The sequence below is a fragment of the Trichosurus vulpecula genome, chromosome 2 (genome assembly GCF_011100635.1).
Source record: "Trichosurus vulpecula isolate mTriVul1 chromosome 2, mTriVul1.pri, whole genome shotgun sequence".
NCBI lineage: Eukaryota > Metazoa > Chordata > Mammalia > Diprotodontia > Phalangeridae > Trichosurus > Trichosurus vulpecula.
Window position 1 is genome coordinate 333,092,274 of NC_050574.1, and position 27,074 is coordinate 333,119,347.

General features: G+C 37.3%; 1 protein-coding gene across 3 annotated transcripts in view; it reads right to left on the reverse strand.

Annotated features, from left to right (window-relative positions):
* Positions 1-27,074, reverse strand: part of SEC22A (SEC22 homolog A, vesicle trafficking protein) — a 79,414-nt gene that overhangs the window by 32,118 nt on the left and 20,222 nt on the right. For all 3 annotated transcript variants that reach the window (XR_005009566.1, XM_036744472.1, XM_036744473.1), the window contains exons 3-5: positions 24,044-24,207; positions 22,592-22,786; positions 3,130-3,245 (exon numbers count right to left, since the gene is read on the reverse strand). Coding sequence is in view for 2 of the 3 variants with exons in the window: in XM_036744472.1 (XP_036600367.1) it covers positions 3,130-3,245; positions 22,592-22,786; positions 24,044-24,207 (475 nt within the window). In the remaining variant the exon portion in view is untranslated. The remainder of the gene's footprint in view (positions 1-3,129; positions 3,246-22,591; positions 22,787-24,043; positions 24,208-27,074) is intronic.

The window sequence follows — 27,074 nt, forward strand, 5'->3', positions numbered from 1 at the left end:
ATAAATGTTGAATTGAATTATGTTATTAAAAACTCTATATTTTTACTCACACATTTGGAAAGACCAACAAACAAATATAGCACAGAGGGAACAAAGAAAGTGTTGGTAGGGAAAGAGCAAACTGTGGGGATATATATACAAGGCAGATTATCTAAAAATGAAAAAAAAAGAAAAGCTGTACAGACACAAGAGAAAGTTCACTTTTGCGAGTCATCTTTGTGAGTTCACTTTTGTGAGACATTGGCAATCACAGGCCAAAATACATATCAAAAAGAATCTCTGCTAAACAAGACAAGGTTTCCTATATGTCTAGAAGAAAATACTCTTCAGGACTGATGTTTGGTGCTAAAGAAATCAAAGGCCTCTTTCTGTTAAGCCTGTCCTTAAAGGTGTAAGGACTTCCTTTGAAATTTTAAATTCAGTACCATTTCTCTAATGGATAGTGAAACACTAAGAGTGACAACAATATTAGGTGGTCCTGACTTCTGGGTGATATTTTTTGGTAATCATAGCAAATCACTTTCTTATAGTAGAAAATGAGGCAAGCAGATCATTTCTATCTTGGAATCCAACTAATGTATTTTCTCAATAGTGCTTCTTGAAGAAAAAAGATAACATTTATAAACTCAATGTGGAAAAATCACATCCATTTCCATAATGTGTCAGTTTATAATAAATTTATTCATATTTATAAATGCAGAAGTATTGAAAATGATTAACTCACCTGACTAGTTAACACACATTGTATATACCCTCTCGAAACAAACTGTAAATTACAAACAAAAACTGTTTCTATCAACTGTAAAAAAAAACCAAACCCTATCCTTTCTTCTTCCTTATTTTACCTCAGAAAACCAGACTATTAGTACTACATCTACCAACTTCATGCTGAATGCTCAAATAATACCAGTACTTAAGTACACATAAATGTGTTGGGAGCCATACAGTACACTCAAGCTAACAAGCAATTGTCTAAACTGAAATTTCAGATAGAACATGACCTTAAAATAAATTGAACACTGAATTAATAGCTTATATATTTCTGCCTTTCAAAAAACCACACATATAATACCAATAATTTTTAATTAAATCTAAGACTATGACTCTAAGGAACCTGTAAGAGCTATCACTATTCCTAGGCTAAGTATTCCAGAATTTTTGGTGGCCAATGAATCAGAGATTTTAAAATTTCATTTTGAGACCTATTCCCTCCCCTTTTTCTAAATACCCCCACTATTCCAGAATGACTCTGGAATATATAATAGCAAAATATCTTGGTATTTGAGCTGGTCCAAATCTCATACCAGTGATATTCTCACAGGGGCTTTAATTATCACAATCATGGTCCCCAAATCTCTCTCTCTAGCTTCCTATTTGCCAGCTTCCTACTGGTCATTTCTTCTACATGCCAGTACCTGGCCCACATAAGTGCTTAATAAATGCTGACTGATAAACTAATCATTTTTTTCTTGTCCCTCCTCCCCCAACTCCATCCAATTCATCATCCTGTCTTTTCCCTAAGGTACAGGCTCTATCCAGGCTAGATATCCCTCTGCCCTCCCCACTGGAGAGTGGATCTATAAACTTTTCCATTTGAGGAGGGAGAACAGGATTTATATCTTCTCAGATAGCTTCTCAGTTCCTACTTGGTTACAGTCACTGTGGACTTCTTTGGGTTCTCCACAATGCTCAAGCCAGGATCCATGCTCTACCCTGCTTTTTCAGCTTTCTTTTGTGTGTTGTCTTGCCCCATTACAATGTGAGCTCCTAGAAGACAGGGACTTTTTTTTCTTTTTCTTGTATTTATATCCTCAGAACTTGGCACAGTGCCTAGCACACAGTAGGCACTTAATATTTATTGACTATTATAGGAAAATTTATACTTTTGATTTCACCCTCATCCAATCATCTTTCAAGTCCTTGGAATTTCTCTTTATTTTTCATTCCCACTGCTATGACTCTTGTTCATATCTTCATTAACGTGTCTTACTTGGCCTATATCAATAAACTAACTAGTCTCATTAATTTCAGCCTCTCTTACTCTAAAAACCAGTGACAGATTATCTTCCTAAAGCACAGCTCCAATTACTTTACTCCCCTGATGAAAAACTCCAAATTCCCAATTCTGTAGGCTTCCCAATGCCTACAGAAAAAGCTCAAACCCCTTGAAAGCCCTTGTACCATATCCCTGGCCTATCTTTCCATCCTTATCTCCTACAACTCCCCAATGCATTTTGACACATCAGCCAAATGGGACTATTAACTGTTAAAATGCCCTCTCCTAAGTTTTATCCTAGGTTACTGGAGCTAATTCCAAGGGTTGGGCAGATTATCAGGCCCTCTGGCACTTTTCACAGTGGCTGGCACATAGCACACATTTGATAAATGCTTAATGACTGACTAAAAATGCTTGTCTTGCCCATTCTCCAATATCTAGTAGCAAAGACCCTCTTAAATGAGAGGGTCTTAACCTAGTGGTCTATTAACTTGTTTTTAAATATTTTGATAACTATTTCAATATAATTGGTTTCCTTTAGAATCCTTTTTTATTTTATGCATTTAAGAACAATATTCAAAGACTCTGAAGATTTCACCAGATATTCAAGCATGGTTTATGAAGGATCTGAATTATAGCTGGCCAGATCTTTTGTATTAAAAAATGCAAATGGGGTCAAGACCCTCCCTAAAGTATTTCTAGATGATGGAAATGCTTCTCTGGGCCTCTAGGGTTTCTTTTCTTCTACTGGCCTTCTCCATATCAACCTAAGTACCAATATCTGTGTGAAGATAGTAGGGCAAGTCTTGAATAGCAGTGTAATTTAAAGCTATATTGCTCCTGTTTGTTAGAACTCTATTTCTAGCATAGCTTATCAGTGAGTGTCCCTCTTTTCCTTTCTCCTCACTTCAAGTTTCTTTCACCACATCCTACTTTTTATCATATCTGTTTGTGTACATGCCATACATATACTATCTATTAGACAGTAAGCTCCTTGAGGTCAGAAATTGTCAGTTTTAATCTAGTGTCTAGCATAGTAAGTACTCAGAATCTGACTATAGACTATAATTAATTAGAAGAAGTAACTTCTTAGAAGAAATATTTTCTAACAAGTTGTAAAAATGACACAGTACCTGTAGGAGACTTTCTATGGCATGAAAACCTCGAATTAAATTAAGAGCCCCACATAAGAGACTAAGGATAAATGCCACAATCCCTGGCAGAGTCACTGGCTCCAGTCGCTGGTGAGCTGGAAAAAAAGGAAAATGGTCAAAAACAAGCACTAGTGTCTTACCTATAGCTAGATCTAAGTAAGAGAATGCAATTTTTTTTAACTGGACTGATCAATAAACATGATAAAGGAACATACCTAGGTAGGCTATTAAAATTGCATCATGATGTAAAAATTTACTTTTCTAAAACATCAAAAAAAAATGCCTCTCCCATACATTTTAACAGACATTTAACCTGAAGATATTTCATTTTGTCTGAGAAATGCAAAGAAGACTCAAAAACTGCTGAAAAATTGGAGAGAAGGAGGCATGTTTAAAAGGTTCACAGTTATAACCTGACAAGTCACTTCAATTAAAAGCTTGTTGTATGAGCTATTTTTCTGGAAAGGTTTAAATAAACAATTTCAAAATATACAAAGTTTGTTTCTGAATAAAATACCAAAGCTTTCAGGATACAAATGTGACTTGATAAACTGGTAAAACAAACAAAAAACACTTCTATAAGTGCCAACTCAGGTCTGATGGACATGATTTTAGTGGTCATCTGAAAGTAACTTCAAGACAAAATTAAAACACCAGTCTTAAAAAGTCACTATTTTATCATTACAAACACATTCTTATCTTGGTCTTTTACACAAAACACTGTGCCTTCCTAACTGTTGCGCCAGTCATCATTTTGTTCTCATTGAATAAACAATGGAAACCAAATATAAAAAATAGACAACTATCTATATAAGCATTCAGGCCACAAAAGGGAAAAGGGATAAAAGGACAACTGAACCATAATCATATCATTTTATTTAGACCACTGAAGTGTGAAAGTATAAACAAAGAAATTAATGAGGTGGATCATTAATCTACAAAGGGTGTAAATCTTAGTGGTGTACCCATTAACCCATTCATCAGAAAAAAAAATTCTTCAAGCAGTTCCTAAAGTTACAAAAGCCTGTCACACACACACACACACACACACATCACTTTATTATGTTCAATCTTTTGGAGATTTTTAAGATTTAAAAGGAAATCAAATGATTTTATTTTTCATCATTTTCTCAGTAGAGAAAAAAATGTACAATCTAGAATTCTACCTGATTAAGTCTCTCTCTTCTTACCAGGCAATTAGTCATATGTTGTTTATTCTCATTCCTTCTGAGAATAAAACTTACTTTTCAATAAAAATCCATATAAAAGGAATTCTTTTTAAAATTTTTTTATTTGATATTTTTAGTTTTCAACATTGATTTCCACAAGATTTTGAGTTACAAATTTTCCCCATTTCTACCCTCCCCCCCACTCCAAGATGGCACATATTCTGATTGCCCTGTTCCCCAGTGAGCCCTCCCTTCTATCACCCCCCCTTCCCTTTTTCCCTTACTTTCTTGTAGGGCAAGAGAGATTTCTATGCCCAACTGCCTAAAAGGAATTCTTAATATAAGCCTCAAGCAGAAAAGTACCTATAAAGTGAATAGATTATGTAAATAATGTTTCTCAAGTAAATGAAACAAAATTTATCTTGGTCTGGAAAATACCAATGGTGTTCTGTATGGTATCTCAAAAAACTTAGCTCCTTGAGAGAAAAAAGATTACTATTTTAATGTTCTGATGTCTATTTAAGATATATATATATGTATATATATATATACACACAAGAATATGTATGTAAATACATATAAATAAATAAATATAAATGCTTATTAATAACTAAATTTAAAAGTACAGATTTATTCTAAGTAAGGATGGCACCCACTCCCATTTGGTCATTTGGTCTCAGAACACACTAGCACGTATTTTAAATTTGTTGACTAGCATCTTAAAATCATTTAAAGTCATTGAAAACATTAAAAATATCATCCAAGTGACCAAGACTGACCATATGCCTACTTTAAAAGTTAGAGGACTTTCTCTGTTATCTGGAAGGATGAGTTGCAACAAAGTTAAAGTGATGAGGGAAGGGAATTTAAGAGCAAAGAGTTACTGATGATCTCTTAGCTGCCAAACCCATGGCCTTTTTTCAAGCCACATTCTGTTTGAGCTCTCTAAAGCCTCTGACACTGTTGATCACTTCCTCCTCCTTGATTATTCTCTTTTCTCTAGGTTTTCAGGACACTACTCTCTTCTGGCTCTCTTCCTACCTCTCTGCTCCCTTTCTGTCTCCTTTGCTGGATATTCTTTCAGATTCCAGAAAGAATTAATGATTCCCTCTAACAGGTGTTCCTCAGGATTCTGTTCTGGATCCTCTTCTCCCTCTCTACTATTTTACTTGGTGATCTCATCATATCCCATGGATTTAATTATCATCTCTAAGCTGATGATTCTCAAATCTAATAACCTTCTCCAAACTCTCTACTGACTTTGAATCTTGCATCTCCAACTGCCTTTCAGATATTTTTAAAATGGATGTCCAGTAAACATTTGAAATTCAGTATGTTCAAAAACAAATTCATTAATTTTTTAATTTAATTTATTTAATATATTTAGTTTTCAGCAGTGATTTTCACAAGAGTTTGAATTGCAAGTGTTCTTACCATTTCTACCCTCCCTCCTACTCCAAGATGGCATATATTCTGGTTGCCCTGTTACCCAGTCAGCCCTCCCTTCTGTCACCCCACTCCCCTCCCATCCTCTTTTCCCTTCCTTTCTTGTAGGACAAGATAAATTTCTATGCCCCATTGCCTGTGTATCTTATTTCCTAGTTGCATGCAAAATCTTTTCTTTTGTTTTTGAACATCTGTTTTAAAACTTTGAGTTCCAAATTCTCTCCCCTCTTCCCTCCCCACCCACTCTCCCTAAGAAGGCAAGCAATTCCACATAGGCCACATGCGTATCATTATGTAAAACCCTTCCACAATACTCATGTTGTGAAAGACTAACTATATTTTGCTCCTTCCTAACCTATCCCCCTTTATCCAATTTTCTCCCTTGACCCTGTCCCTTTTTGAAAGTGTTTGTTTTTGATTACCTCCTCCCCCTATCTGCCCTCCCTTCTATCATCCCCCCTTTTTTATCTTCTTCCTCATTCTTTCCTGTGGAGTAAGATACCCAAGTGAGTATGTATGGTATTCCCTCCTCAGGTCAAATCCAATGAGAGCTAGATTTACTCATTCCCCCTCACCTGCCCCCTCTTCCCTTCCCACAGAACTGCTTTTTCTTGCCACTTTTATTCCAGATAATTTACCCCATTCTATCTCTCCCTTTCTCCCTCTCTCAATACATTCCTTTCTCATCCCTTAATTTGATTTTATTTTAGATATCATCCCTTCATATTCAACTCACCCTGTGCCCTCTGTCTATATACATATACACATACACACACACACACACACACACACACACACACACACACACACACACGCATACTCCCTTCAGCTACCCTAATACTTAGGTCTCATGAATTATACACATCATCTTTCCAAGTAAGAATGTAAACAAAACAGTTCAACTTTAGTAAGTCCCCTGTGATTTCTCTTTCTTGTTTACCTTTTCATGCTTTTCTTGATTCTTGTGTGTGAAAGTCAAAGTTTCTATTCAGCTCTGGTCTTTTCACCGAGAAAGCTTGAAAGTCCTCGATTTTATTGAAAATCCGTATTTTGCCTTGGAGTGTGATACTCAGTTTTGCTGGGTAGGTGATTCTTGGTTTTAATCCTAGCTCCATGGACCTCCAGAATATTGTATTCCAAGCCCTTCGATCCTTTAATGTAGAAGCTGCCAGATCTTGTATTATTCTGATTGTGTTTCCACAATACTCAAATTGTTTCTATCTGGCTGCTTGCAGTATTTTCTCCTTGATCTGGAAGCTCTGGAATTTGGTGACAAATATTCCTAGGAGTTTTCTTTTTGGGATCTATTTGAGGAGGCGATCTATGGATTCTTTCAATTTCTATTTTACTCTCTGGCTCTAGAATATCAGGGCAGTTCTCCTTGATAATTTCTTGAAAGATGATATCGAGGCTCTTTTTTTGATCATGGCTTTCAGGTAGTCCAATAATTTTTAAATTATCTCTCCTGGATCTATTTTCCAGGTTTTCAGTGGTTTTTCCAATGAGATATTTGACATTGTCTTCCATTTTTTCATTCCTTTGGTTCTGTTTTATAATATCTTGATTTCTCATAAAGTCCCTAGCTTCCACTTGCTCCAATCTCATTTTTAAGGTAGTATTTTCTTCAGTGGTCTTTTGGACCTCCTTTTCCATTTGGCTAATTCTGCCTTTTAAGGCATTCTCTTCTCCTCATTGGCTTTTTGGAGCTCTTTTGCCATTTGAGTTAGTCTATTTTTTAAGGTGTTGTTTTCTTCAGTATTGTTTTCAGTATTTTTTTGGTTCTCCTTTAGCAAGTCATTGACTTGTTTTTCATGGTTTTCTCACATCATTCTCATTTCTCTTCCCAATTTTTCCTCTACTTCTCTAACTTGCTTTTCCAAATCCTTTTTGAGCTCTTCCACGACCTGAGTCCAGTTCACGTTTTTCTTGGAAGCTTTTGATGTAGGCTCTTTGACTTTGTTGAGTTCTGGCTGTGTGCTTTGGTCTTTGTCACCAAAGAAAGATTCCAAAGGCTGAGACTGAATCTGAGTGCATTTTCGCTGCCTGGCCATGTTCCTAGCCAACTTACTTGACCCTTGAGTTTTTCAGCAGGGTATGATTGCTTGTAAAGAGTACTTTGTTCCAAGCTTGAGGGGATGCGCTGTTGTTTTCAGAGCTATTTCTATACAGCCAGCTCTGACACACCAGCACTCCTCCTTCCCCAAGAACCGCCAGCCAGGACCTGACTGGGATCTTAAGCAGGCTATGGACTCCTGCTCTTATTCGCCACTTAATTCCTCCCATCAGGTTGGCCTGGGGCTGGAAGCAACTGCAGCTGTAGTTCTGTAGCTGCACCATCCCCACTGTCCCTGGGGCGGTGGCCAAACCGTGAACTCCTTCCACTCTGTTCCCTCCGTCCTCCGCAGCTTTTCCCACTAACCTCCTCTGTTGTCTTTGGTGTTTGTGGGTTGAGAAGTCTGGTAACTGCCACAGCTCACTGATTCAGGGCCCTAGGGCCTGTTCTGCCTGGCTCCTGGTCTGGTTGGTCCTGCCGCCATCCACGCTGGGCTCTGCTCCCAGCTCCGTGCACGATAGACCTCACCCAGCCCTGCTTCCCTCTGCTATTTTGTGGGTTCTGCAGTTCTAGAATTTGTTCAGAGCCATTTTTATAGGTTTTTGAAGGGACCTGGCAGGGAGCTCACGCAAGTCCCTGCTTTCCAAATTCATTATTTTTTGCCCTAAATCCTTCCCCAAACCCAACCTGTGGCACAGGGGATAGAGCACTGGGCTTGGAATCAGGAAGATTCATCTTCATGAGTTCATATCCAGTTTCATACACTTCCTAGCTGTGTGACCCTGGGCAAGTCACTTAGCCCTGTTTGCCTCAGTTTCCTTATCTGTAAAATGAGCTGGAGAAGGAAATGGGAAACCACTCCAGTACCTCTGCCAAGAAAAGCCCAAATGGGGTCACAAATAGTCAGACACAACTGAACAACAACACCTCAACCTCCCCTGTGATTATAGACGGCAATAACATGCTCCTAATCCCTCAGGCTTACAACCTAGGAGTTGTCCTAGACTCCTGCAAATCTCTTATGCCCCATATCCAAGCTATTGACAAGGCCTGTTGGTTTTACCTTTGTAACATCTTCACCACCACTCTGGTGCAGGCCCTTATTTCCTCCTGCTTTGATTATTGCAACAACCTACTGTGGGGAAGGGAGGCCATCTGCCTGCCTCAAGTCTCTCCCTACTGCACTCTATTCTCCATTCGGCCACTAAAGTGATTTTCCTAAAGTGCAGGTCCAATCACGTCACACTCCCTACTCAATAAAATCCAGTGGCTTCCTGTTGCCTCTAGAAGCAAATAAAAAAAGCTGTTTAGCATTCAAAGACCTTCATAACCTAGTCCCTCCTACTTTCCAATCCTTGCCCAACACATACTATTCTATTCAATGAAACTAGCCTCCTGGTGGTCCATGAACAAGGCACTCCATTTCTCAGCTTTGGGCATCTTCTCTGGCTGTCCCCCATGCCTGGAATGCTTTCCCTCTTCCACTTTTAACTACTGACTTCCCTGGCTTCTCTTAAGTCCAACTAAAATCCCACCTTCTGCAGGAAGCCCTCCCAAATCCCTCTTAATTCTGGTGTCTTCCCTCTATTAATTATTTCCTATTTACCATGTATGTAGCTTGCTTAGTATGTATTTGTTGCATATTGTCTTTTCCATTAGACTGGGAGCTCTTTGAGGACAAGGACTATCTTTTGCCTCTTTTTGTATTGCTAGCACAATGCCTAACACATAGTAGGTGCTTAATAAATGTTTACAGATTGATTAAAGAATTCTCCACCCCCTGGAGTTGTGAACTGATCCAGCCATTCTGGAGAGCAATTTGGAACTATGCCCAAAGGGCTGTAAAAATGTGCATACACTTTGACTCAGCAATACCACTTATAGGGCTATATCCCAAAGAGATCATACAAGTGGGAAATGGACCAGTATGTACAAAAATATTTATAGCAGCTCTTTTTGTGGTGGCAAAGAATTGGAAATCAAAAGGAGGCCCACCAATTGGGGAATGACTAAACAAATTGAGGTATATGAATGTAGTGGAATACTATTGTGCTATAAGAAATGAGGAACGCACAGACTTCATTATAACCTGGAAAGACTTATATGAACTGATGCTGAGTGAGGGGAGCAGAACCAGGAGATCATTATACATGACTATAGACACATGGTATCTGTAAGGACTAACTTCGATAGACTTGACCCTTCTCATCAATACAAGGTTCAAAGACAGCTCCAAAAGACTCATGATGGAAAAAGCTATGCGCATCCAGAGAAAGAATTATGGAGTCTGAATGCAGACTGAGGCAAACTATTTGCTCTCTTTTTCCCTTCCTTTTTGGCTTCATTTCTCCTTTCTCATGGTTCATTCCATTGGTTATAATTCTTCTTTACAACTGGACTATTATGGAAATAAGCTCAATGTGAAGGTATATGTAGAACCTGTATCAGATTATGTGCCGTCTTGAGGGGGAAGAGGGAAGGAGAGAAAATTTGAAACTCAAAAAACTTGTGGAACTGAGTGTTGTAAACTAAAAATAAAAAATTAATTTATAAAACAAACAAAAAAAAGAATTCTTCACCCTTACCCCCAGCCCACTATCCTGCACGTTCAGCAAGAAAAAATCTGTTTCCAAGTCCTACACAAGCATTAGGCAGGCATGAGGAAGAAACAACTATGCTCCTAGCTAGCTTCAAGTTAACCAAAACCCTAAGAAAAATGTCCAGTCAATGAGTTCTCAACTTTACTAATAAATTCAGAAGAACTGGTGATGAAGATGCTGATGAAGTCCACTATGGACTGGAAGAGCGATAACCAGGGTAACATTGCTTCTGTCAATCATGCAGGTTCTCCACAAGACGTGAAAGCCAAAGCAAAATGGCAGTAGTTTGGCAGATGCCAAGGAAAACTGTCAAAATGCCAAAAGTGCCAAGAAGTACACTGTCCTGTCTCAATTACTGAATGACAGTTAACATGGTGCACTGGAAGGAAAGCTGCTCGAGAAGTCAGAAGTTCTGGATTTAAATCTTTGCTCTGCTTCTACCTAGCTGTGAGACCTTGGGCCTGAGTTTCCTCACCTGTTGAATGAGGAGTCTGGCCAAAAGCCACCCCCAAAAGATAAGTGGTCAAAGGATATGAACAAAGAATTCACAAAAGAAGGATTGAAAATTTAAAACTATTATCAAACCAAATGAAAGAACATTTGATAAAAATGAAAATAAAAGTAATGTGAATCAAAACAATACTAAGGTTTTACTTCATGTGCAACAAATTAGAAAAGAAAAAAAGATGGGAATAGTCAATGTTGGAGGCACTGTGGGAAGAAAGGCATATTAGCGCATTCCTAGTGGAGTCAGGTTGTGAAAGAAGAATCGGGACAAAAGGTAAAAACCAAGAGAAAGAAAACAACAACAAAAGGTGGAAAGAGTATGCTTCGATCTGCATTCAGACTCCATGGTTCTTTCTCTGGATGTGGATGGTATTTTCCATCATGAGTCTTTTGGAATTGTCTTAGATCCTTATTTTGGTGAGAAGAGCCACGTCTATCAAAACTGATCATCCAACAATGTTGCTGTTACTGCATACAAAGTTCTCCTGGTTCTGCTCACTTCACTTAATGTCAGTTCATGTGCATCTTTCCAGGTTTTTCTGAAATACTCGTATCTTATAGAACAATAGTATTCCATTACATTCATATGCTACAACTTGTTCAGCCATTCCCCGACTGATGGGCATTGCTTCAATTTCCAATTCTTTGCCATCACAAAAAGAGCTGCTATCAATACTTTTGCACTGTGGGTCCTTTCCCCTTTTTTATGATCTCTTTGAATACAGCCCTAGTAGAGGTATTGCTGGATTGAAGGGTGTGCCCAGTTTTATAGTTCTTTAGGCACAGTTCCAAATTGCTCTCCAGAATGGTTCAATCAGTTCACAACTCCAGCAACAATGTGTTAATGTTTCAATTTTCCCACATCTTCTCCAGTACCCATCGTTTTCCTTTTCTGTCACATTAGCCAGTCTGATAGGTGCGAGGTGGTGCTTCAGAGTGGTTTTAATTTGCATTTCTCTCATCGACAGTGATTTAGAGCATTTTCTCCTATGTCTATAGGTAGCTCTAATTTCTTCCTCTGAAAACTTCCTGTCCCGGAGCTGTGAATCAGCGTGATCATTTTGGAATGACACAAATAAAGTGACTAAATGTGTACACCCTCCGACCTGGAAATCCCACTGGACATATTCCCCAAGGAGGTCACTGATAAGAAAACCCCCATGAGTACTGAAATATTATAGCAGCCCTTTCATAGAAGCAATGCCCATCAAGTAGGGAACACTTTAGCCATTTGTGATATTTGAATATGACAGACTATTACTGTGCTTGTTATGAATGTTAATGAAAAATATGATGAATATGGAGAAACAAAGACACATAAACTGATGCAGAGTGACATACGCAGAACCAAGAAAACAATACAAACAATGACTACAACAATGCAAAGGGTAAAGAAACACCACAAAAGAGTCAAAAGGGAATGTTGCAGAATCAGAACAAGCAAGGCCACAAAGGACAAACGTGAAAAGACAGTCTCTTCTGCTGAGGGTCAGAGGTCCAGTGCATAACTTTTCAGACTTATATGTTTAGGGGCTTTGCTGATTTTTCTTTGTTCCCCCCTTAAAAATATTATTTGTTATATGTCTCTGGGAGATGGAAGGAGGAGGGATATTGGAAGAAATTTTGAAGATATAAAAACAAAAGATTAATAAAAATTATGGGGAAAAAAGGATGGGGGATCTAAATTAAATGACCTCTAGGTGAAATGATCTTCTAGCTCAAAGACTATACCTTGTATGGTTACTTACCCTGTTCTACTTATTGGGGTGTATGGAGTGTTCAGCAAGACTAGCACCTCTGACAAGAGGGACTGAAGATCCCTTTCTTAGGGCTGCTCATCCACCTTTGGTGTCCACCTTTACCCAACTCCTACTTATGCTTCCATGGAGCTGTAGCATTCGGCAGTGACACTCCAGTGAGAACCATCTTGACAGGCAGGCTAGGTTGAGGGTAACTGACAGGCCTCGAACCTTTTAGGGAGTTAAGGGGATGTCTCCCTCAAGCATACGAAGACTTCCCCGGGTAGAATGGGCAAATGAGAACAATTTGTTCCAATGGCCATGAAGGCTGTGGAGCACTCAGAGCTGTCATTGTCACCATGTGTCTCACTGGTTGGTTGCTGTGGGTCACACAACAGCTGCCCCAAATCCTTTGGCAGGCTCTCCAACGGCCACATGTTGTGCAGGCCTGGCTTAGAGTTTAGTCGGACATCAAGGTCATCCATTGCATCCTGGGCCATCAGCAGTCATCTTGACTTTTGTCCTGCCATTGGATTTCGATGACTCAAGATGAGAGAGGGTAAAGCTGACGACTTCGTGCAACTCTGCCTCACTTAAATCAAATTCACATGCAAGTCAAGACATCAGTCGTGATGTCATGGGTCCTCTTCGAAAATAAAGGATGAACTGTTGTTCATCCTTACTGGCAGTAACAGATAGAACTCAATGTTATTGTGTTTTAATGCTGTAATTTAATGCAGTATTGTATTTTCTATAACAGAGTATAGCAAAACACCACAAAACAGAAACTGTTATCCAGCAGAGTTGAGACTATATTTTTAAAAATTATTTCTACAATATAAATATTACACTGCCATCATCAAACACTGAGTCTCTATACTGTGTAAGACATTGGGCTAGCACTTATGTATAGGCTGTATTTTAACTGTATTTGCAAACAATAACTAATTAAGGAATTTTGTATTTTGTACAAAAGAGAATAAACTCCTGATTCCAAACCACTGGAAACTGAAGGGGGAAAAAAGCATTGCTATACAATTCTTCTGAAATCTATTGTGCTTTTCATAAAATTTGATTTCTCAAAATGATATGTTGGTGATTGAGTGGTAAAGGGAGGCAAAGAGGGGAAGAACATCATAAATGTTTCAAAAGAACTCAGACTGCTTCCTTTGGCAATAAAAGGATATTGAATACAATGAATTTCCATCCTCAGACTTCTACCCAGAGATAAAAGTTCCTGCCCTTTGGTCAGGGGAAAAATTATGCCCCTATCATTTCAATGAAATCACAGTTCACTAGATATCATCAAAGATATTTGGAAGGAGCACTGATTAAAGTAAAAGCCCAACTGTGTACAAATAAGTATATATTCCCAACCGAAGAAGTACAAAGTAATTTAATTTTATTAAATTAAACAGAAACCATCAGAAATACATACCTGGAAGAAAGTATGTCCCAATATTCTCAAACATATGTGTGGTACGATGGATTGAGTCATGGGCTTGTAGTAAAGAAGACCTAAGTTCAAATCCTGCCTCAGATACCAGCTATGATTCTGAGTAAATCACTTAACTTCCCTGTGCCTCAGTTTTCTCATCTCTAAAATAAGAATAATAATAGCACCTCCCTTCCACTCCCCACCGCCACCAAGAATTAAATCAGATGATGCAATAAAGAGCTTGGCAAACAAAGTAGTATAAATGTTGGCTATCAGTATTACTACTACTACACAACGGTCAAACTGGACTGCTTACCATTGCCCAAACACCATTAGTGTTGTCCTGAAGTATCTTTCATCATGCTTTTTTTTTCTGCCTGGAACGCCTTTCCCTTCATAGTCACCTGTCAAAACCTGACCACTGCTGGAGACCTAGATCAAATGCCCACCTCCCCTTGTTCACCTTCTGAACTCTCAATGCACTTTATTCAAACCTCCACATGATTCTTTTATCATGTAACACATTTTGTCTTAGGTATTTTTAAATGTAATTTGCTACAGAAGCAGTAACTCCAAATGCCAAATCCAATGACCACTTCTCAATCTCGTCTTCTTGGCCTTTCTGAAGCCTTTGACATTGTCAATCATCCTCTCTTCCTTGGTATTTTCTAGCTAAGTGATGCAATGGATAGAGCACAGGGAATAAAATCCTGTACGACCCCGGGCAAGTCACTTAACCTCTACCTGCCTCAGTTTCCTCATCTGTAGAATGGGGATAGTGGTAGCACTAACCTCCCTGGATCATTATGAGGATCAAGTTAGGTAATATGTGTAAAGCACCTTGAAAATCTTAATATGCCATAATGCCAGTTGTTATAATTAAGATACAGTTATTGCCTCTAGTCTTTTCTCTTCAATCTATCCTCTAGACAGCTGTCAAACTGACATTCCTAAAACAGATCTGACCATGTCACTCTCCTACTCAAACATCTTCAATAGTTCCCTATTTCCACTAGAAAATAATTTTTTTTTCTTAGCTTGGTACTTAAATCTCTTCTCAATCTGGCTCTCACCTATCTTTCTAGCTCGTTTCATATTATAATCTCATGGGGTTGCTATAAAGAGCAAATGAGTTAATACATATAAAGCATTTTGAAAACCCTAAAGGTATACAGAAATGCTATTATTTTAGGAGGTAGCTAGGTGGTGCAGTGGAGAGATTGTTATTTCCGGAGTCAGCAAGACCAGAGTTCAAGTCTAATCTAAAATATTACTGTGTGACCCTGGACAAATCACTTAACCACCACCTGCCTCAGTTTCCCCATCTGTAAAATGGGAGTAAGAACAGCACCTATCTATCACGGTTGCAGTGAGGATAAAATGAGCATTTAAAAAAGTAGTTTGCAAAAGGTAAAGTGCTAGATAAATGCTATTATTGTCATTATTTTTATTATCAGCAGCAGCTCTAGGGTTTGTTGTGGCTTGTTTTTTTTAAACACTGGTCATTCCCAGTTCTCCTCCTACCTTTCTGAACACTCCTCCTTTGTGTCCTTCACTGGATATGCATCCAGGCCACACTCACTAACAATAAGTGTCCCTCAGGGCTCTGTCCTGGCTCCTCTTCTCTTCTCCCTCTAAACCTCTCTGCAGACGACTCTCAGATCTACTTGTTCAGTCTGAATCTCTCTTTGGACGTCTTTGCCTATTAGACATCTCAAGATGGATGTTATCGTAGGCGTCTTAATGTCAACATATCCAAAAATGAGTTCATTGTCTTTCTCCCCAAACCTTCCTTTCCCTCCTCCTCACTTATTCAGGGTACCACCTTCTTCCTTCCCAGTCACCCAAGCTCGATACCCACCTATCATATTTGACTCCTCATTCTCATTCCTCATAACCTATCAGCTGGCAAGTCTTGTAGTTTCTGTCTTTCTAACAATCCCTCCTCTCCTCTGCCACCCCCTGGCATAAGCCCTTATCACCTCATGCATGAACTACTATGATAGCATGCTGACTGGTCTTCCTACCTCAGGTCCTTCCCTACGCCAACTCATCTTCCATTCTAATTGATCTTCCTAAATGCAGGTCTGACCATAACACTCCCCTATTTGATAAACTATAGTAGCTCTCTATTACCCCCAGGATAAAATACAAAATTCTGTCTGGCATTCAAAGCCCTTCAGAACCTGCTCCCCCACCTTTCCAGTCTTCTGGGCAGTTAGGTGGCATGGTAAATAGAACACCAGGCCTAGAATCAGAAAGAACTGAGTTCAAAGCCAGCTTCAGACACTAGTTGTGTAACCCTAGGCAAGGCACTTAACCACTGCCTGCCTCCATGTTCTCAGCTGTAAAATGGGGATGATAAATAGTACCCACCTCCCACAGATGTTGTGAGGATCAAATGGGACAATAACAGTAAAGTGCTTGGCACAGTGCCTCACATACAGTAACACTATATAAATGTTAGCTATTATTACTAAAATACTATTATCATCATCATTATTACTATACCTTACTTTCCTCCATACACATCAGTCCAGTGATACTGGCCTCCTTCCTGTGCCTCACATGAGACTCCATCTCTCTATTGTGAACATTTTCACTAACTGACCCTTGTGCCCAGAAAAATCTCCTTGCTTGTCCCACAGCCTCCTAACTTTACTGGCTTCCTTCAAGCCTCACCTGAAGTCCCACTTTCTTCAAGAAGCCTTTCCCAGTCTTCCTTAATCTTAGTTCTTTCCCGATACTACACCCAATTTATCCTGCATCTATGTTGCACATAGTTGTTTGCATATTGTCCCCACATTAGACTGTGAGCCCCTCAAGAGCAAGGACTTTTTTTTATCTCTCCTTGTATATCTCCAGCTCTCATCATCATGCCTGGCACAGAGGAAGCACTTAATAGATGCTAGTTGACTGAGTGACTGCTCAGGTCTCCAATTCCTAAAATAGCCTTCCTTTGACTACTCTATCTTATCTAACTTACTATCCTATATCTCTCTTTACTCTTCACTTACAAACTTATTTTAAAAGTTGTCTAAATCCAAATACCTCCATTTCTATATAACCTAGTCTCTTAATGCTTGAAAACCTAGTTTCCTATGGCCAATACTCCATTGAAACTGCTCTTTCATAAGTAGTATCTCTCTAAAACCATCAGCAACCATTATCTGTAATAGGAATAAGCTAGAAGCCTTCCTAATAAGATGAAGGGTAAAGCAAAGATGGCTATTATCACCACTATTATCCAATATTGTACTAGAAAGGTTAACTATAGCAATAAGAGAAGAAAAAGAAATTGATGGTATTAGAATAGGCAATGAGGAAACAAAACTACCACTCTGCAGGTGGTATAATTAGAGAGTCCTAGATAATCAACTAAAAAGCTACTTGAAATAATTAACAACTTTAGCAAAACTTCAGGATATAATAAACCCAAATAAATCATCAGCATTTCTATCTATTACCAACAAAGCTCAGCAGCAAGAGATAGAGAAATTCCATTTAAAATAACTACATAATATAAAACACTTGGGAGTCTACCTGCTAAGACAAATCCAGGAACTATATGAACATAATTACAAAACACTTTTCATATAAATAAAATCAGATCTAAACAAATGGGAAAATATCAATTGCTCATGGATAGCCCAAGCCAATATAATAAAAATGGCAAATCTACCTAAATTAAATTACTTATTCAGTGTCATACCAATCAAACTACTAAAAAAGCTATTTTATAGAACTAGAAGAAAATAACAAAATTCATCTGGTAGAACAAAAGATCAAGAATATCAAGGAAATTAATGAAAAAAAAACATGCAAAGAAGATGGTCTACCCAAACCAGATCTCAAAGTATATTATAAAGTGGTAATCATCAAAACTGTCTGATACTGACTAAGAAATAGAGCGGTGGTAAATAGACAGAGTGGTAAATGACCACAGTAATCTAGTATTTGATCAACCCAAAGACCCCGACTTCTGGAATAAGAGATCACTATTTGACAAAAACTGCTGGGAAAATAGGAAACCAGTACAGCAAAAACTAGGTACAGACCAACATCTTCCACCATATATCAAGATAAAGTCAATATGCGTACATGATTTAGACATAAAGGGTAATACCATAAGCAAGCTAGGAAAGCAGGAAAAGTTTACCTGTTACATCCATGGAGAAGGGAAGAATTTTTGACCAAACAAGAAACAGAGAGCATTATGAGATGTAAAATGGACAATTTTGATTATTTTAAATTAAAAAGATTTTGCACAAACAAAAGCAATGCAACCAAGATTAGAAGAAAAGCAGAAAGTTGGGAAACAGTTTTTACAGCAAGTGTCTCTGATAAAGGCCTCATTTCCCAAACATACACAAAACTGAGTCAAATGTATTAAGAATACAAGTCACTCCCCAACTGGTTAATGGTCAAAGGATATGAATGGGCAGTGTTCAGATGAAGAAATCAAACCTATCTATAGTCATATGAAAAAAATGCTCTAAAACACTATTGATTAGAGAAATACAAATTAAAACAACTCTGAAGTATCGCCTCATACTTATCAGACTGGCTAATATGACAGAAAAAGAAAATGATAAATATTGGAGAGGATGTGGGAAAATTGGGACACTAATGCACTGTTGGTGGAGTTGTGAAATGATTCAACCATTCTGGAGAGCAATTTAGAACTCTGCCCCAAGGACAATACCCTTTGATCCAGCAATACTACTACTAGGTCTATATCCCAAAGAGATCATAAAAGGGGAAAAGATCTACATATACAAAAATATTTTAGCAGCTCTTTTTGTGGTGGCAAAAATTGGAAATTGAGGGGATGCCCATCAACTGGGGAATGGCTGAACAATTTGTAGTATATGAATGTAACGGCATATTATTGTGCTATAAGAAATGAGGAGCAGATGGATTTCATAACAACCTGGAAAGACTTATGTGATCTGATGCTGAGTGAGGGGAGCAGAACCAGGAGAACATTATACATAATTACAGACACACTGTATCTGTGATGACTAACTTTGATAGACTTGGCTCTTCTCAGTAATGCAAGTTTCTAGGACAACTCCAAAAGACTCATAATGGAAAAAGCTATCCACGTCCAGAGAAAGAATTACACAGTCTGAATGCATATTGAAGCAAATATTTGCTCTTTTTTTGTTTTGTTTTGTATTGTTTCTTCTTTCTTGTGGTTCATTCCATTGGTTATAATTACTCTTTACAACTTGACTATTGTGAAAATATGTTTAGTGTGAAGGTATATGTAGAATCTACATCGGATTACATGCCACCTTGGGGGGAGGGGGGAGAAGAGGGAGAGAGAGAAAATTTGGAACTCAAAAACTTATGGAACTGAGTGTTGTAAATGAAAAATAAATAAATTTGAAAGAAAAAAAAAAAGAAATGATGAGCAGGATGTTCTCGGAAAAACCTGGAAAGACTTACATGAAAAAGTAAAGTAAGTAGAACAAGGCAAACACTGTACACAGTACAGCAACACTGTGCAATGATAAACTATGATAATGACTAAATTCTCAACAATACAATGATACAAGACAATTCCAAAGGACTCTTGATGGAAAGTGCTATCCACATTCAGAGAAAGAACTGATGGAGCCTGAATGCAGATCAAGGCATACTATTTTCACTTATTTTTTTCCATGGGTTTTTTTTTTCCTTTTAGTCTGTTTCTTCTTTCACATGATGAGTAATATGGAAATATGTTTTACATTATTGCACATATGTAACCTGCATCAAACTGCTTAGCATTTTAGGGACAGGGAAGAAGAGGGAAGGAAGTAGAAAATTTGGAACCCAAAATTTTTAAAAAATGAATGTTAAAAATTGTCTTTACATGTAACTGGAAAAAATAAAATATTTAAAAAAAGAAAAGAAACCGCTCTTTCAAAGATTGCTAATCACCAAATCCAAGAATTTATTCAGCCATCATATTCCTTAAGCTCTCTGCAGCATCCAGCACTGCTGATCATACCCTTCTTTTGGGAACACTCTCCTTCCTTTGCTTCAGACACACCACCTTCTTTCTAATTCTTCTCCTCTCTTTTATCACTCCTATGTCACTTGTTCCTCAACTTTTTCCCAATGTCTTAAGTGGGTGTTCCTTAAGGTTCTTGTTTGTAGACCTCCCCCCCCCCATATACTCCTCTACCTTCACAATCTCATCCATTCTCATAACTTCAAGAATCATGTTTATGCATATGTCTTCCTAAACGCTATCTCTCTATGACTACTCTTCCAACTTCTAGACCAAAATTTCCAAGTGCCTCCAGAATCTCTTGTCCCACTGGCATTTCAAAGCCAACATAAACAGTCAAGCCCAACTTTTTCCCTAAATCTGCTTCTTCTAATCTCTCTTTCTTTCAATGACCCTATTTTGATTCACCCAGAATCTCAGATTCTTGACTTTGGTATCAGCTTTGACTCATTCCCTTCAATAAACTCATGAGTTACCTGTTGATTCTTCTACAATCTTTTTCACATCTCCACCTTTATATTTCTATGAGTTTTATATCAAGATTCAAAAATATTTCAAGAGACCTGAACAAAAGGCCAAAGGAAACTATGTTGCATAAAAAGCAGCTGAAGGTAGAAAGGGGGAGAAAATTTGTAATCCAAACTCTGGTGAAAACTAATGCTGAAAACTAAAAATATTAAATAAATAAATAATGATTTGAAAAAAATACATAAAATATATATATACAAAGTCAAAAAAAAATAAAGTCTCATTGGTTATAACAAACAAAAAAAAGAAGCAGCTGAAGAAAATACGGATGCTTATTCTAATTAAGAAAAGACTCAAGGGAACATGATTATCAGTCCAAAGATAGCTGAAGTGCTATTACATGAAAGGGGGAGTGAATTTCTTCTGTAATACTCTGGAAGACAGACCTAAGACAACTGGCTAGAAGCTCAGATGAGACAGATTTTGGTTCAATATAAGAAAGAACCTTCGAATAATGAGAGATGTTCAATAATGAAACAGTTTACTTCATAAAATAGCTTCTGATCACTGAAAATGTTCAAGCAGATACCAGAAGAGAAATGATTCATGCATGGACTATTACTTGGATTAAATAGAAGTGAAGGGAATGAGGATTTATATAAGACCTTGTATGTGCCAGGCACTGTGGTAGATGCTTTATAAATATCATTTCATTTGATCTATCTGATGAAATAGATAGCCTCTAAGATACCAGTGATTTCATTGCCCTGGGGAGGAAATTACTTTTACCAATGTAGATCTACAACTATTTGGCAATTCATAGTCTTAATGTGTTTTTTTTTTAAATTTTATTGCTATCTTTTGTTTTTACCTTACCTTTATTTTTCAATTCACCCCCCTCTCCTCCCCTACCCTTATCTATAAGCTATCACCTATAATAAAAAAGAAAAAAGAAACATTTCAGCAAAACTAACAGATCAACCAAGTATGTCACTGTATGGGGTAGTCCACATCCATAATCCACTGTATGGGTCACTGAGGAGATGAAGAGACTGGCTTAAGGTCACAAGGCAGTGTATTTCAGAGGTAGGACTTACATTTAGGTCTACCTGCTTCTGAAGCCAGCTCATTATCCATTACTTCATGCTGTTTCTCATAAACATGGATGCATAAATTTATTTGAACATTTTCTCCAAAATATATCCCTAACGTTTGTAAGCCTCGACTTCCACTACTTCTCTAAAAGTGCCCTATGCTCTCACCATGCCAAACAGGACTTAATCACTTATTCACCATCTATGCATCACACCCTCATTATTATGCTGTTCTAATCACCTGAAATGTCCTCAGCACACCACTCCACGAGTCAAAATCACATCTTTTCTTCATGGTCAGTGTCAAAAGCTGCTCCCTCCATGAAACCTGGCCCTAAACTCTGCTTGCAATGATCATATTTTGCCTTGTAGCAACATCACTGCTATTAGCACTACTCTCTTAACTATTACAATTCCACTCCCCTCCCCCTACATTGTGAGCTTACTGAGGGGAATGCAGTATATTTCACCCATCTTTGTTTCCTGAGTCACCTCAGCAAGGATGCTTCATATGTGGCAATAAATATCTGTTATTTGAGTTTTCTCTGACAATCAAAGATCTTTCCCTAAAATCCAAGTGGCAAATTATAAGTGGGCAGAAGAAATTCACATTCTTTTCAGCAAGTTACAAAGTTATTATTCTTTTGGGGTATTTTTAAAAGAAATCACTTAAGAGTAATTTATTAGCAAAGAAACCTCCTAAGAATTTTTTTTGGTACATAAATTCCTTGTTTTAAATCTTTTACCTACATTGATACTCTCCAAGTCACAGGAGAAAATACTGCACTTCGTACTTTTCTGGTTTAAAGCATGAGAATAAAGCAATTCATTTTAAAATTGATTTTCAGATTACCAGACAAAGCAGGAATGTTATCCATACCAAACGTCTAAGAGGAATGAAATAATTAAAACTCAAAACTCACCAGAAGAAATCTTACTAGCACTTTTACATTCCACAGAAAATGAAGATGTGAATCCATTGGGTGATCCCAGTTCACACATGGAAACTTGATAAGGCGGTCTCAGCTTGATTTCAGTCTGCATGTCAGAAAGATTTATCTTTGTTGAAAGAGACCTGGGATTGTTATATCGCTGCTTGGTCCTCTGAATGAAGTTATCTATATAAAATTTTAAAAAATTCCAAGACACACTTGGTAATCAAATCATTTAAGATAAGACAGAAACAACTGTGATATTATTAGGTACTAAAATTTTATTTATTTTAATAGTGATTATAAAGAACAACAGCTCCTTTCATCACTCTCTTCAAATTTTTTTTAAAAAAGGTCCCTATCTTATGAAATATTGAATCTGTCAATGTTTACCAACTATGGTTACATAATCACTTCCACTGTAAAATTAATTTTAGTATTTAAAAATAGGTATTTTACATATATCATGATTTTCTAAATCAACTAATTAATACTAATCTATTGCCCACAGCATATTAGAATATAGATTTTAAATTCTTCCTTTACTACTGTCTCTAAAAAACACATTTATAAAACTAGTACACATATTAATGAAATCAATGAAAGCCATTTCCTAAATGTATTCCATGTGGAACTTATTTTTTACTATTTGGCACTTGGCTTTAAAATCTATATAACTTAGTGGCAGGATTGTATGAGTAATTTTCTTCTCTTTTTTCCTCTACATTAAGCAAATAAGTTGAACACTTAACAAACAGAAAATTGAACTCTTAGTTTGTGAATATCTCATATGAATGACTGGAGAAAATAATTCTCCAAACCAATCAGAGCATTCTATCCCCTTCACATTTTCTACACACTTAACCCAGCTGAATGTTTTAAGTAGATGTAACATCACGATCATTTATTAATATGTTAACTAACAAGTTATTTAAACATTTGCCAGGTCCTCCCCTGACAATGTCATGACTTGCAGGGTAACTTTGAGCTCCTCAAGGCCTTGACCACAGAGTACAAGCTATGGCAGTTCTATGTCCTACCAATCTGAAAGGCTTTGAGGGCAGGCCCAGTAACAGCCAATTGCTGTTGCCCAAGAAACCAAATCAAATTAAAAATTAATTAAAAAAGGTTTATCACCAGAAAGCTGGCCAACAGGTAATGACATTTTTTTGACCATAGCAATCCACGAAAACTACACTTTAAGGGTAGAGGGAATGATGATGAACCATTTTGGTGATAAAAGTACTGGGACCAATGAAATCATAGCTGCTTTTAAGTATTCTATTGATGCCAGGTTATTATACTCCATATAAAAGCAGCTAAACAGTCTATGGATTTGCCAGGTTTTAAGAATGATAAAAAACTAGATGATCACCTAACTTAGTTTCTGGAAAAGAGTAAGATGTAGTTAAAATAAACAAACAAAAACTATGAGGTACTTACCAAACTCAATGAAACAGTACGGTCTGACAGCAGTATTTGTCTTCATCATGTTGTAAGTACTGATGAATTCCTTCTGAAGCTCATCCAGGAACGAGAAAGCCAAGACATTTGGGTAATTTTCGGTACACAGCATCATGTAACTCACTCCCAGGGAGCTAATAAAACTATAGTTAAAAAAAATAGTTTTAGAATTTCAAATTAAATCCTGGTAATGTGCTGCCTCACAAGAATAGTTCTAGCCAAGCAAATAACTGTCATAGTGTCATGAAGACAGTAATATTTATTACACAATCCAGCAAAGATTTTCAAGGAACAAAACATAATTCTGCTTTAAACTACATCTTTAAACCAACTGAATACCAGTAAAAAGAAAAGGAAGATGAGAGACAAATCCACATCCCATAGTTAAAATTATATACCACAGTATGGCAAGAGGGATAAAGATCAATTCTTTAAACAATAAAATGTTTTAATTTTTAATTATTTTTATGGAAATCCTGATTTCTGCCTTCGTAAACAATGCATACTGAACATAATTCAATTTTCTTGAGAACATAACACTAATGTAAATATATCTGTAATATATGTAATGTAATGTGTGTGATGGTATGGGATATGGGGTTGATTATACTTGAAAAAAGAAAAGGCTTCTTCTTGTGACCTCCCAATTTGGTCATTTTCATAAAAGTAGAAAGAAAGATGTGCAGCCACATCATCTCTAGGGCAATGTGAAATGGCTGATTTTATACAGAATTTATTATGGAATTAACAGCTAAAATGACCTTTTCCCATGGAGTTTTCCTGCCTTCCAAAAAAGCTTCTTCCGTTTTATCATCAGTGTTTGACTTACCAGCAGAAAGAAACATTTTTCATAAATTCTGCATCACCAACACAAAAGACAACAGTTATCTCCTTGCCACTATGTATACCTTTCTATCTCAAGTGAACTAAGTTTGTTGATGGGGTGTTACAAAGGCAGCCCCCACCATAAGAAACCTTGGCAAACATACTGCAATTTTCTTCACATCCTCCTCAGTGTTTGACTTTACAGGCACAAAGCCACAAAAATTTAAGTGCACCTTTTTTTTTTTTGCTTTTTTTTTTTGTAAGTGCATCGTAAGTTCACAGGAAGATAGGGTATTGAAAGTCCTTTCTGCCTACATGATGGATCGACTTTCTCATGAAATTTCTTTTTTAATAATATTTCATATTCTGATCAACACCTGGTTCCAGAGCTTAGATCAATAAGGTAATACTTGCAGTAAGGGGCAGAGGAAGAGAATGATAGTAAAAATATAACCAGACCCTAAACCTTCTTCAGAGTGAGGTCAATAACTAACAACAGTACAGTTCTGCTTGCCCTACGGTAAGGTATGTTTCTGAAATGTTCTTTCACTGCTGGTACAAAGTATGACAGAACCAATCAGGAGAAAAAATTGTCCAGGTATTAGGTCTGTAAGCCACTGGTAAATAGGTGACACTTTTGAAAGCTCTAGGACAATTCAATTTCAAATCACTAAGGCTTTCATTTTATGGGCAGCTGCAGCATATGCACATGATGTTCTTATGCTACACTAAGGGGCATCATCCAAAAATCAGTTTTATTATAAAACTATTCTCTGGATAGACTGTGTTCAGAAATTAGTTCTCTGAAAATATCACAAAACTGTTCCGCAGTTTCACAATTTACTTTTTTTAAACTAGATGCAACTAAACTTCCTATACCAAGTCACAGTTGGCTATGCCAAAGCCACCGTTCAAAAAATACAAATAGCTAAGGTAATTGTTAAAACTCATTTAAAAAATTTCTGGATTAGAGATAAGGGTACCTATTTTCTTGAAAAATCACTCACAAAATACAGTCTAGGTGTTCTACTTTGGTAATAACAATTCCCATTTATATAATGCTTTAAAGTTCATAAGGCAGTTTCCATACAACTCTGAGGTTAAGTGTGGTGCTACCAAAAACAAAATAAAAAAAAATAAACCTCAATTTAAGTTACTTTTAATGGCAAAAAACTTCAACCAGGTAATTTTTTTGAACTGCAATGTCATGCAACATGGTTAAAGCAATACTGTGTTGATCCATCAAAATACTCCTATTCACAACTTTTCATGCCATTTTCAGACCTTAATTTTTTCTAAGGTTAGCATTAATTTAGTTAACACTTTTATTCTTTACCTTTCACTAGAGGAAGCTTGCAATCTTTACCTTTGGTTGATTCTTACAACACACATTTTGCTCTGTTCTACTACTGGCATGGCCTGCTTATACCAGTGAACAGCCCACCAGAAACTGCTATACTGTGCTGGATATCCTGACTCTGGTGTTGTAATATCTTAATAAAAGAATTCCCTTCAAGGGAATTAGGTCTGATTTTTTTAAACAGTAGATTAAATTCCTTGAGAGCAAGGAATATTTAATATCTCAATCTCTCAACCTCTCTCTCTCTCCCTCCCTCCCTCCATACACACACATCTACATGTATACACACTGCTGCGGGGATGGGCGGGGGGGGGGGGGGGGCGGTCCTTATAAGAGCATAAGATCAGAAGCTTCAGTTTAACTCAGTCTTAGAGAGCTATCTGGGATACTAAGAAATGCAGTGACTTGCATATGGTTAAGTCTTCCTAACTCCAAGGCTGACTCTATAATAACACAGTGTCTTCCCGCCATGTATAATATAGCAGGTGCTTAAAAAACTTTTGTTCAATTGAAACAATTTTGTTCAATTTTGTAACTTGAGAGCTGAGCACAGCGTACCTGGTAAACATTTGAAAAATACTCATTGACTAAATGACTGAAATTAGTACAACTCAGTTTGCCCTACCATTAAACATCTACCAAAACTGTATTATTCTAGCTGCTGTGCTTTCACCTTGGGACTATTTGAAACAGAAATAATCTCCATGGCCACCACTGTTTGCAGGGTTTCTTACCCTTACACTGAACATCCCAAAGTGTTCTGCTCTCCTCCTTCTGCCTCCAGCTATTCCTGTCTTCTATCATCAATAAGTCACCTCCTCCCCA